The following is a 12657-nucleotide window of genomic DNA, read 5'->3' on the forward strand; positions in this document are numbered from 1 at the left end:
AGAATTCAGGCAGGGGAAGGCTGGCAGTCATGGGGCTTGCAGCAGGGCTGGGTGGGAGTGGGAAGAAGACAGACAGGGAGAATTCAGGCAGGGGAAGGCTGGCAGTCATGGGGCTTGCAGCAGGGCTGGGTGGGAGTGGGGGAATGACAGGAAGGGAGAGTTCAGGCAGGAGAAGGCTGGCAGGCATGGGGCTTGCAGCAGGGCTGGATGGGAGTGGGAAGAAGACAGACAGGGAGAATTCAGGCAGGGGAAGGCTGGCAGTCATGGGGCTTGCAGCAGGGCTGGGTGGGAGTGGGGGGATGACAGACAGGGAAAGTTCAGGCAGGAGAAGGCTGGCAGACGTGGGGCTTGCGGTGGGGGTGGGGGAAGTGAGCAGACAGTTTGGCACACTCCTATGCCTGCCAGCTGCCCAGCCCCATTCGAGCTGAACCAGGCGGCTGGAGGCACGGGGAAGCAGGCAGTATGGCACACCTGCTCCAGCCTCTCTACACAGCAGAATCGTGGTGAGTCATCGGGAACATGCTATCTCTTTTATAGGTATAGATAGTTAACATCGCCCAATCTGCAGATACTTATATCCACAGATCAGCACCAGATACACAGAAAACAGACTCTAAGGCTCTGCCCAGGGCTGCCTGGAGGCTGCCAGTGCCATCCTAAATGGAATTGCACCCTTCTAAATCCACTGAAGTCAATGGTCTTAGAAGAATGTAACTCTTGTTGTTAATTTCCCACCCATCACTTACACATCTGGAGCATTCTTCCCTTTTCCGGTGGGAATGTGAGGTATAAAAGCTTTAATTTGTTGGAAGCTGATATCCCAAAGGAAGGATCATCCTCAGTGTGCGTGGGACTGAGATGTTAAAATCAGGATGATGGCAAGGTTTTGCATGGCCGGAAGGTGGAGGGAAAACGAATGATGACAAAGAGGGTTCTTCTGGCCTCTCTTAAAATCTGTTCTGTCACAGTATGGTTGTTTGTCTTTAAAGGCTACAGAATTCTTTGGTATTTCTTTTCTGGCCCCTCTTGTTCTCCCCAAAAATAAAGGAACTTTTTGCCAAGGAATTCTGCAGCAGTGGCTTAAAATGAATGAGAGTTTACCAATCTGACAAGAGTGGAGTTGTTAGGACCCCTCACAGACTCTAATTATTGGTCCATCTAGCTTAATACTGTTGGCTCTGACTAGCCATGGCTCTCTGGGGATCTCAAGCACAGACAAGTCTTTGTGAACAGCTGGTACCCAAGACGGTTTAATTGGAAATGCCAAAGCATGTATGACATACCTCCATGATATCCCTCCATCCCATTCCCAAGAGAGCAGCAATGAGCCTGGCCAACAGCAGGATTCCCATGAATATCCACATCAGAAAGATACTCTTTAAAACCCTGCAGACTTAGAAAATGAGATAATAAACCTGGTTAATTCCTCGCCCTTCCCATCTATTCACCACCTTTGCAAATTGATTTCTGCTCCCCCAGTTCACCAACCTAGATTTGTGGACTTCAAGTCTCTACTACCATCCTCTAGGGGGAGGCCAAGCTGTGGTAGAAAACATGTTTTATAAGGTTCCACATTCGATTCTTTGGCAGCAGGTTCCTGGAAAACTGGGCTAGTGGATAGCTTATCCCTGTCATAGAGGCAATACTCTACTTACTTATAAGTCCAGTGGCCAATATAAAGCTCTTTAAGTGAGTTGTTTGTTTGTTGTCCACCTCACTCACTGAGACCCAAGGTGAATTACACAGTGCAAGTGAATACAATATAATCTGTAGCTAGGACATTCACTGAGCAAAATACAGTATGATCACTGTTAGGACGTTCAATGAACAGATACAATAGGGTACGGTAGCAGAAAATTGGAAAACAAGCATAAAGCCAAACGCAGAAGTGAAACCTTTCTGAAACAAAGCATAACTAATTAACATGAAAGGGAGACTTCACATATGGGAGTAGATTTTTAAAACAACTCAAGCTGAGTAGGAGCAGCAGCAAATAGCTGGATTTTGCATTATTTCCATCCTCTTTATAGAGAGGCTCAGGGCTTTTTTTCAGCTGGAGCATGGTGGAACAGAGTTCCGGCACCTCTTGAAAATGGTCACATGGCTGGTGGCCCCGCCCCCTGATCTCCAGACAGAGGGGAGTTTAGATTGCCCTCTGTGCCAAGCTCAGAGGGCAATCTAAACTCCCCACTGTCTGGAGATCAAGGGGCGGGGCCACCAGCCATGTGACCATTTTCACCTAGGGCAATTTAAACTTTAAAAAACTCCTCCCTTCTTCCAGCTGACCCGAAGTGACATCATTGTGCGGACCTGAGTTCTACGACTGAGTTCCACTGCCTCTTTTCCCAGAAATAAAGCCATGGAGAGACTTATTTTCTGCAAGATATCCTTCCCTACCTCTATCCATCTCTCTCTCTCTTTCCCTCTCTCTCTCTTACTGCCTCTCTCATGCCTCATACCCCTTGTTCCTTTCTGTAGGGGGAAATTTTATTACCTCTGTTGCCAATTTTGAGGTCCCTCTTTTCTCTTTGTCTGAACAATAAAGGCTTCAGTACTTGGTGAGCTTAGAAGCAGAATAAAGGTTTATTCTGAGAAATTCTCACATAATCTTGAAGCACACTTTCTTACAGTAAGGTGCATAACAATAAGCATCTGCATTTATACCTTTCCAGTAATACAAGACAATATTGTTTGCAGTACAGAGGATCTCATATAGTTCTATAAACAATGAGGTCTTCATATAATCAAATCAAAATTACATGATTTCCTCAATGTGATGGATTGACAGGTCATGACTAGCATTTAGAAAGGTCACTATAATAAAAACACTCTGCATGGCACCATTATGTTTTATAACATAACATAGGAAGGAACATGCCCAAGGCCGAGATTAAAATTGTGGACATAAACAACTATAATTTTTGATGTGTAATGAAAATTACTTGCAGTGCTTGCTGTACTTTTTCGAGGTCTTGTTGTTGTTATTGTAGGAACAAGACTATTAAACAAAAAGGGTGCAGAAAGAATTCATTCACAAGCATTAAGTAATCTAGATCAATAGATTTTAACTGGTATACAGGGGCTTCTCCAAATTCCCTTCCTTAGCACACAGTCTTTCCCACAGCTGATCCATGTCTCTTTGGGTCTCTTTTCCAGTCAAACCCACTTTTATTGATGTGGACATCTACGTAAACAGCATTGGACCTGTCTCCGTGATCCACATGGTGAGTGTTGAATCTGCTAGAGGATCGGTGGAAATCAATAGGAACACGGGTGGGGATGGCGGTGGGAGCATCATTAAGGAATAAGGGACTTCCCAGAGTGAGAAAGCAGGACCAGCCTTAGACTGCAAGTGGGTCTTCATCCCTCTTCCTCCCCTCTTTGCATCCACTGCTGGTGCTCATCTCATCTTCAGCCTCTCTGGTCACCAACCCATCCATCCCCGTGCAACTCTTTCAATGGAGCTTGCTTATCTCCTACCTCCAAATACAGGTCCCCTCCCTGGTTTCCAGCTGGGCTTTTGTTATATCTCCATCTCAAAGCTCTGTTTTCCAGGTCCTAAGCTTCACCCAGTTTGCCTTGAACACCTTCCATACATTTCACTCTATCAAGTGAAATCCAAGCAGCCACCTCAGAGGCACACATTCTCAGTTGCAAGTTTGTTTGTTTATATTTAAAATTTTTACATCCGTTCAGTTCAGAGAACATCCAAGATGACTAACAAATGAAGGGAGTGGACTGTGGCTCAACAGCCGGACATCAGCTTTGCAGGCAGAAGGTCTCAGGTTCAATCCCTGGCACACCCCAGATAAAAAGTGATCTCTGCCTAAGACCCTGGAGACAATCCTGACCCTTGATAAGACAATGCTATGATTTATACTACGGAAGCTTCATGGGTTTAAGAGCTAATAACATCATCCACAAATCTCAGAAATAATAAAATGAATCCAATAAATAGCAATGAAAAAAACAACTGTACCAAAACAGATCTATCCAGCTAAAGCTCGGGCAAAAGGATAGTCTTCTTCTGGAGCTTGAAGACTCAGAGAGAATGAGTCAGGGAAGTGTTAGTCTGTGGGGGGACATTTCATCAGTAGGCCCCACTACAGAAAAGGACCTATCTCATCATTATGAACAGCTTCTCCTCTAAAGGCAGAGGCACCCAGTGAAAGAGTCTTTCTAGACAATTAATTGAGGGATAGCTTGGAATGGAAGAAGGCAGTCTTTCCCATTACTATAGGCTTGGAAAGGCTGTGTAGGTCATCTAGAGTATCCCCAACATGTTCCACTCCTGCCCAATCACTGCTTGAAAACATCCAGGGAGCAAGGCGCACACACACACACACCCGTCTCATAATTGGTTCCATTGTCAAACTGTTACATTAGGACGTTTCTCTGAATGGTCAAACGAAATCTATCCTCCTGTTACTTAAGCCTAGTCTTACTTCTGAACTAGCAGAGGAGAAGTCCTTGCCCTCTCAGGAAAAAAAAAAGCAAAAATCTTGGAACATTAAACTTAATATTTGAAAAGTTAAGTCTCATAATTAAAAATATATTTTAAAAAAAATATTTTATTTTCCAATTAAGTCTTCTGAAAAAAACTTTTAAAACTATATTGAATGTTGGCAAAAAAAAAAAAAGCCAGGGGCAAATCCACATGCCCTTGGTGTGTCCCGGCGTTGCGCTAAATGTTCACTAAACAGCCAGAAGTATAGCATCTTTCTAGTGCGATTCCAGAAATCGTGCTAGAAAGACACTATACTTCCATGTGTTTAGCGAACATTTAAGCGCAATGCTGGGACGCTCCGAGGGCGTGTGGATTTGCCCCTGCAGTGGCTGTTTTTCCTCCATTGAATTTCCACTCAACAAGGGCACAACCCTGCTTGTTTCAGTACTTTGTCTTTTCCCACAAACTAGGTCATGCCTCTAGAGATAGAAGTCATTGACCATGAGGTCTAGCATGGTTCTCACGAGGTCAGGGAGGAGGTGTAGAAGGGAATTCCCAGGGATGCTAAATGCCCCAGGTGAACAAGGGGGCTCAAAGACCAAGCCAGTGTTCATAAACTGGACTCCATTGCTATGCTCCTTTGGGAAAATGGCACATGCCTGGAGACTCCCACTGTGATGCGCAAAAGTGTCCAGGCAGAAAATCATCTCAACTGCAGCATTTGTTAAGACAAATAATTGACAGAAGTGGGCTAATGCAGAGGGTGGTGAGCCCCATGGGACAGAGATGCTCCCAAGTCACAGCTGGCTGAGTTCCTTTCCTAGAATATACAGATGTTTCTAGCATAGGAAAGCCTCGGCCGTCTTTGAAGATTCAACCTTTTCTTTGCAAGTACCTGGCAGCCCAGGTGCTTGTAAACAGCTGGCATCGTGGGTAGAGGACTGCAAGCCACAGAAAGCAGGATTCCTATGGCACTAATAGAATTGGGCAGTGCAGCTTAAACCAGCCAAAATTCAGCTGCTGGTCAGATTCAGAAGAGGAGCTTTGCTTTGGGCATGTCTTTTGAGATCCCCACCATCAATCATTCAGTGGAGGCAGAGCCCACGTTGTCCATTATTCAAACCGTACCTAAAGAGATGAAAGAGGTGAGCAGAACAAGAGCTGCAGTTTCAGAGCAGCAGGAAGGGAGGCAAAAGCAAAGTCTGCGAGAGGAAGGGGTGTTCTTTTCCTTACCTCTTGGGGAGAATCTGGTCAGAAGCCAAAGAGGAATTTTAATCCAATGCAGTGGATGATTCCCATCCACTTGGGGAAAGAGTGTGCGACTGATATTTTACTTTTGTGCAAAATCAGTGGCGCTTCCACTGCTTGCCCCCACATTAGATTGCAAGGTTCAGTGAGGAAGGTCAAATGATATTAATGAGAGTGCTATGGAGTGGATCTCTAAGCAGCGAATCCCCCTTAAATGCAGTCTAATTTTTATTGGGGGTGCGGCATTGGGGGAGAATCAAGCAGCTTGTTTGCTGTATCTTTTAGAATTTCTCAGTGCTAAGTTCACCTTTGAAAGGAGGCTAAAGAAGGACCAGACCCAGCCTAACCACTTTGCATGTCTGTATATTGGCGAACCAGTGTGTGGCAGCAAATAGAGTATTGGACTTATGTGGTGGATAGTTGGTGGCTTGCCTGGAGTCGGTATCTGCTAGGTATCAGTATTCGCCCTCTCCATATGACTGAACACAGCCCTTCTGCTCACTTTTGCCCCCCACCTGCAGGACCTTGTAGTACTAAAACTCCTTCCCCCACCCCCAGCTAGGGTTACCAGATTTTAGCCTGTAGATTTAGGGTTGGGGGCTCATTCTTGGGGAGGCAGGCTGAAAACTCAGGGTCACAAACAGGTCTCCCCCCTTCCCATTGAATGGCTTCTTGTAAGATTTATATGCATGCCTGCTCAAAGTAAGTACCTGTGCATGCAGGTTGGAGATAGGGGTGGGAACAATCTCTCACCTACACCTCAGCTGTATTTTATGTTTAACTCAATATTAATTTGCACTTGTTTTTAGTTTGGTGTGTGGTGAATAGTCCATCCAGGAGAGGACTTGGAAGTGAAAATGGCCTTGGAGCAAGCCCAGTTGAAAGGCCCCATGTGGTGGTACAAACCAGTTCTTAAGGGATACCCAGCTCAGGGGAGGGGGGCAATAATGGGCATTAGCAGTGCAGGAGGAGACAAAGCGGTGAGCTTACACCAGCTGTCACTGCAAAAGGACTGAGCCAAATGGCTCTTGATGCATTGGCAAAGTTGCTGGAGCTTGGCTCTGCTTGCCGCTAGCCACCAGTAACCCTCTAGGGAAGCAGCCCATTGGAAAATTTCCCTGTAAATTATATGGCCAGTCAGCCCCCAAGTCCATCTCTTCAAGGCTATTCAATTGTGACTGCACACATTTGCAGTATCGCTTCCTAGTCGTGTGTGGAAGCAGTACCATTAGGAGGCGATTCAGTGTAACATCACAAGGCCCTGCCCAATATGGGTTGGGGTTTCAGGATGCAGGGAAACTGGCAGTTCTAATTGCAGGCACCAGGAACAGGCCTTTATTGGAAGCTGAGATACAGAAAGTCCTGCTCTGTTGGCCAAGTTTGAGTTTCTCATACTTATGCTAGGGCTAATCAGGTTCAAATCCCCACTCTGCCATGGAAGTGTGCTGAGTGACCTTAGGCCATTCACACCCTCTCAGCCTAACATACTTCAGGGGGTTGTTGTGATGATAAAATGCAGGAGAAGAAATGATATTAGCACTTTAGATCCTTGTTGAGGAGAAAGGTGGAGTATAAATTAAGTAAATAAAAATAAATAAACCCAGAGGGTTTGCACTGCCTAGCGATCAAAGTGTGCCAAAGTGTGCCAATAGTGTGCCACTATTCTCTTCTGTGCCTGAAAAGGGCTGTGACTACACAAAGTCATTCCAGGATGGTTCACTGGGCTGAATTTTGGACCCCACCTTGTGACCATAGGAGGCCCATATTGCAGCCCTGAAGTTTCAAGGTTCTCAGGGTCTCCAAGGCAAATGGCTATTTTCGGTGGGGTTCCGTTGCAGCTAGTCTACAACATTTTATAAAGCACTCTTCTTTCAAGGAGATTGGGGTGGTATACATGGCTCCCTGTTCCTCATTTTTCCCTCACAACAATCCTGTGAGGTAAATTAGGCTGAGAGAGAGAGTGGTTGGCCCAAGGTTGTCCAACAAGGTTTGGGTTCATGGTTGAATAGAGATTTGAACCTTTGGCCCCACCCAGTTATTGCAGTTTTAGTCATTTGCTTGCTCTTTTTGTTAGAAAGAGTGATAGAGAGGCAATCACCAACAAAGGCATAATATGCCAGGGGAAATAGTTGGGCTGCCAGTGCCAGATTGGGAGATTCCTGGAGATTTGGAGGGGTGGAACTGGGGGGGGAGCAGGGTTTAGGTAAGGGATGAACCTCAGTAGGGTTCAATGTCAGAGTCTACCCTCCAAAGTAGCCATTTTCTCCAGGTAAACTGATCTGTGTAGAGGTCAGTTGTCATTAGGCAGGTGCCTCCCTTAAGCTCTCAAGCCCCATCTCTCAGTCTCAGGGAGGTGTATTAAGGCAGTGTTTGTCAGCTGGTGAGTCGGGACCCAAAGGTGGGTCACAAAGCCTCTGAAAGTGGGTTCAGGTCAGACCTCCCTAACAGCTGCCCCAGTCCTTTGCATTGCTCCCTTTCTCTCCTATTCCTCCTTGCTGAGCCCTTTGCTGCCAACCCTTTCACTGCCATCTGCCATTTTCATGCATCTCCTCAATCTGACACCCACTGAGCATGCCTCCTGAAATCCCCGCTCAAGCCTGGCTGGCAGGGGAGGAGGAGCAGACAAAAGAGGCCCCCAGTCTCAAGTACTTGTCTGCAGAGGAACTTTGTAAACTCTCCCCTCCAAAGAAGAGAATTCTCTTTGTTATAATCTCCCCAACATGTGACAGCTTTTATGGACAGACTTGGTTGTGGATGAATGCCGTGTTGGTTGACCAGTGTGAAGGTGGTTAAAGTGGTATTCTGCTCAGTATTAAGGAGGTTTGAGCAAAGAGCTGTTTAGTATCTACCCACCCTTAAGGTGGTTCTTACCCAGCTGTAAAAGAACCATGTCTGTTTTCTACGTTTAAATGGAAACTAGGGGTGCTTTCGCAGCTTGCCCCAAGCTCCATGCACTGCACCGAGATTGAAAACTAGATCATTTTAATATGAATTACCTGCATTGATACTTCTCCTTTATAGAGGAAAAAAACATGCTGTCATCTGTGATGAATGCAACCAAGCAAAAAGTGACATTTGACTACAAATGATCAGTATACACATTTTCCTATGTAGAATAATATCTAAGAAAAACATCGTGTGTGAAGGGGCTCCTAGAAGAACCAGCTTCAGTGCTTAATTGGAGGCAAGGCTTTGACCTGAATTCTGGAACCCAAGCTCTGAACCTGGAATCAGTATCTTCCATGTCCCTCATTAGTTGGTATTTTTCCTTCACAGCATATGCATGTTGCTTGATAAAGAATTAAGTAAAATATGTCCTGATGATGCTAGAGTGAGTAGCTCAGAATTTTACAGGGGAATTAGAGGGAGTAATGGAGAATGAAAGAGTATCCAACGGCTGCAATGTAGCTTCCTTATGCAAAGGTTGTGTACTTCAGAATGCCACTTGCTTGGTGTTCATAGTGAGGGAAACTGCCTTCTGTGTGATTTTTGTTGATTTCTCAAAAACATCAGGTTGGTCACAGTAGAAAATGGAATGCTGAACTAAATGGGCCTTGGTGTCATAGTTCACCCGGGGAGCCAGAAAACTTTGGTCCGGCCCTGGACAGGTCACCATACCAAGCAAATTTGGACTTGTGGGTCACTATACCAAAAAGGTTGGGAACCACTGTCTTCAGGGATTTTGCTACCCAAAGCCCCCTTCCCTCAGGGAGGAAGTAGGACCATACTTACTTCCTGAATCAACTAAATTGGCAACTCAGCAGCCAGCTAACCCGTCAGCAGGGTTTTTAGGTAAACTCTGCTATTCTATATTTCCCCAACTTGAAAGGGTTATTTTGATACAGTCCTAGCAGAGTTCCTTTGTAAATCATATCCTCAACTTTTTTTCTCTCTTTCTGGCAAATCATTTGCAAAACAGTCCAGGATTAATCGTGTTCACATGAGTGGGCACATGCGGAGGCGTGGGGAGGAAAAGCAAGTTCCAGAATGACTCTGTTTTTCAATTATATTTTTGCTGACTGCTGTAGTTTACTGGCAGGATTTGTGGCTGTTTTGCTTTGGAATAGTTTTATAGTTATGGATTGTAGTTCTGTTGGGTGTCAAGGGCAGGCTGACTCTTTGGATCTGCCTGGCTTTATGGCTCCTAGAAACAGAGGAAATCAGTCACTAAAAACAAGGGACTGTCAAGCGTGCAGATGAACAAAAGCTGCGTGGCCCCAAAGGCCAAAGGCCTGTTTTGTTCATGATTGTTTTTGCTCTTTGCTTAAAGGGCTGCTTTATGGATCTCCTGTTTTGTGTTCTTCTGACTTGGACAAAATGAATTCCGCCACCGCCACCCCCTTTCAAAGGCTGGAAGGAGAAAGCTCTAGTTGGTTCCCTGCAGGTTAATCTCTATAAGCGCAGAGTGAGTGGGCACTGTCCCATGCTTGTATTATTAACAGCTTTCAGGATGGCAGTAAAACATCTGATAAACCTTATTAACTGTCTGCAAAATAAAGGAGTTGACATACAAGAAAATCAGAATTACTGCTTCAACTAGATTGCCCACTGAAATGCCCTCTAGGACAGGGGTATCCAACAAGTACTTTGTGAGCTACTGGTAGCTTGTTGGCTGCTGCTGCAGAGCAGATCGTGCATCCCCTGCTTACGTGAGGTTTCTGGTGCTCTTCCTAGTGTGTGTTCTGTTTCTAGGAGAGAATTAAACTTGCTATCGTGCCAGAAGGAGGAGAGTAGTTTAGAATGTTCTTTTTTGTTACTCAGAAGTAGCTCTCGTTAAACTAAAGGTTGGTGGCCCCTACAGTAGGAGCTCATAATAATATTAAGAACAACCCATTTAAAGTGACAGGCACTGAGCCAGAAATGTATCTATAGCACATCTATTGGTTTATTTTATTTAGTACATTTTTATCCTGCTGTTTCTCCAAGGAGCTTGGGATGGTGTACATTGGTCACCCTTCCTCTGTTTTACCCTCAAAACAACGCTGTCAGGTAGGTTAAGCTGACAGAGAGAGAATAACTTGCCCAAGGTCACCCAGCAAACAGTGGAGATTTGAACCTGGGTCTTCTCAATTCTAGCCTCACACTTTAACCACTGTGCCAAGTTGGCTCTGCTAGTTCAGGAGGGAGCTGAGTCACTGAAACAAGCAAAGTCGAGTTACTGGGGGAAGGAAAACCTGTTGTGTCGACAAACCGATCTTAGTTTGATTTAATGGCTGACCCACTGTCCTACCTGTATGTCTGGCAGGATCTGACAGACAAGGCCATAAGTGCAATTTGCTAAGTCCTGCTGAAGTCAGCTGGACAAGAAACAGAACTCTCTCTGCTCTCAGTTCTTGTTCTGCACTTGGCTGGAGTGGGGAAAGCTGAACGAAGAGGACAATGGGGACTCATTGAGCCGCACCAGAGTCCCTCCTCGCCCTGGCCATGCCTCCCCCCATTCTGTCTTCCACCAGTGCAGGCTAAGCTAATCCCTTTTTCATTGCCAATTGCTTATTCAAAGGGGTGAAGAGACCCCTTTGCTGTTAAACCTCCCAACATGTGTTTTCAATAAGCCATCAGCAGTTCTTCAGCAAACAATAAGAACCTTCTTAAAGCTATAATGCTGAACCTCTTTGCAGTGGTTGCTGTGGTGCATACTAACTAAGTGGAGGGAGGAACAGGCTTTCATCTAAGCAAAGCCCAGCAGAAGCAGTGCAGCTTTGGGGACAGGTTGAGAAACTGTAACAAGACTCCTCCACTGGATCTGGCAAATCTTAAGTGCCTGCTTTTGTATTCTGCTATATGCACTGTGGACAATGGAAAAGGGGCAAAGGGCATGTAAATATGATTAAGGTGCGTAAATTGCAAACCCGCCTGTGCCAAACTTGATCAGGCAGAGTTGCAAAGCAGTTCCGATCAGCATCTGGACAGTAGCTTTGCCGAAATAAAGACAAGCAGGAAAATCACAAACTCTGACAAACTAAATGTTAGACCACAGCAAAACAAGCCAAGAAGAAATATGAGCTGCAAATTGTGGGAGAAAAATGAATCATAAAAATGCCCTGCAGTCCATCCACAGCAGAATGCCAGCCAAAGAGACAAGGGGGGGGGGGGGTTACCACATGGCAAAGGTGTAAAATGTAAAGCAGCAAAGGAAGGGAACTTTGCAAAACAGCTAAATGAACACTTTGTTCCACTCTTCAACATTTTCCTTTGTGGAGAGAGATTTGTTGATTTGAAGATAGCCACCCTGAAGCCATCCCTTCCCAGAAGAGCCAGTGAAGAAGTATATCACACAATCTGACTGGCACGAGAGGACGAGCCACATCGGCCTGCCCCAGCTGTGTACAAAGGGGCTGGAGAGAAGGTCTCATTTTTACTGATCCCCCAAACAGAACCTCCTCACACAAAGTACTTTTCACACTACTCCAAAACTGGAAGTGAGCTGTGAAGGAATAAAAGTGTGTGTGATGTGCTAGAATGTAGTAAAATAAGGCCGCAGAGGGGGACACAAGGCTCCATTTCCCTCCTTGCATGTCTCTCTCATCCTAAAAAATTTGTCCTCCATTAAATTCATGATAGAGAAATTAATACACAAGCATGACTGCCCCCATGATGTGTATAATGTGGCCCTCATATAAAGGTGACAAAGGTGACAGCATGAAAAAATTGGGAAGCATGGTACAAACTGCTCCAGCTTTTCTTGCTCTGTATCCTGGAAAGGAACATCTGGTATGGAACAAACACATCTGGATTCACTGTTTGCACTTCTGTGATCTGACCTGTATGAGAGAGACTTTCTGTGGAAAGAGGGCCCCCACCTCCAGTATTCCTTTTAAAAGGATAGAAAATGTGCCCCCCTCGGACAAAATCTGTTCTAGATTTTTAAACTATGTGCTGCTGCTCAGATTTGTCAAGTTTCATCCAAAAGAACATTTGCGACTGAATCTAGCTCAGACAAGTGCAGGGATGGGGAATACCTC

At 45.3% G+C, this 12657-nt stretch overlaps 1 protein-coding gene across 1 annotated transcript in view; it reads left to right on the forward strand.

Moving 5' to 3' along the window:
• LOC129340952 (gamma-aminobutyric acid receptor subunit gamma-4) overlaps positions 1-12657 on the forward strand; it is a 48540-nt gene that overhangs the window by 12103 nt on the left and 23780 nt on the right. Inside the window, exon 4 of the mRNA XM_054995848.1 lies at positions 3157-3224. Within this exon, the coding sequence (XP_054851823.1) occupies positions 3157-3224 (68 nt within the window). The remainder of the gene's footprint in view (positions 1-3156; positions 3225-12657) is intronic.

Source organism: Eublepharis macularius, chromosome 13 (genome assembly GCF_028583425.1).
Source record: "Eublepharis macularius isolate TG4126 chromosome 13, MPM_Emac_v1.0, whole genome shotgun sequence".
NCBI lineage: Eukaryota > Metazoa > Chordata > Lepidosauria > Squamata > Eublepharidae > Eublepharis > Eublepharis macularius.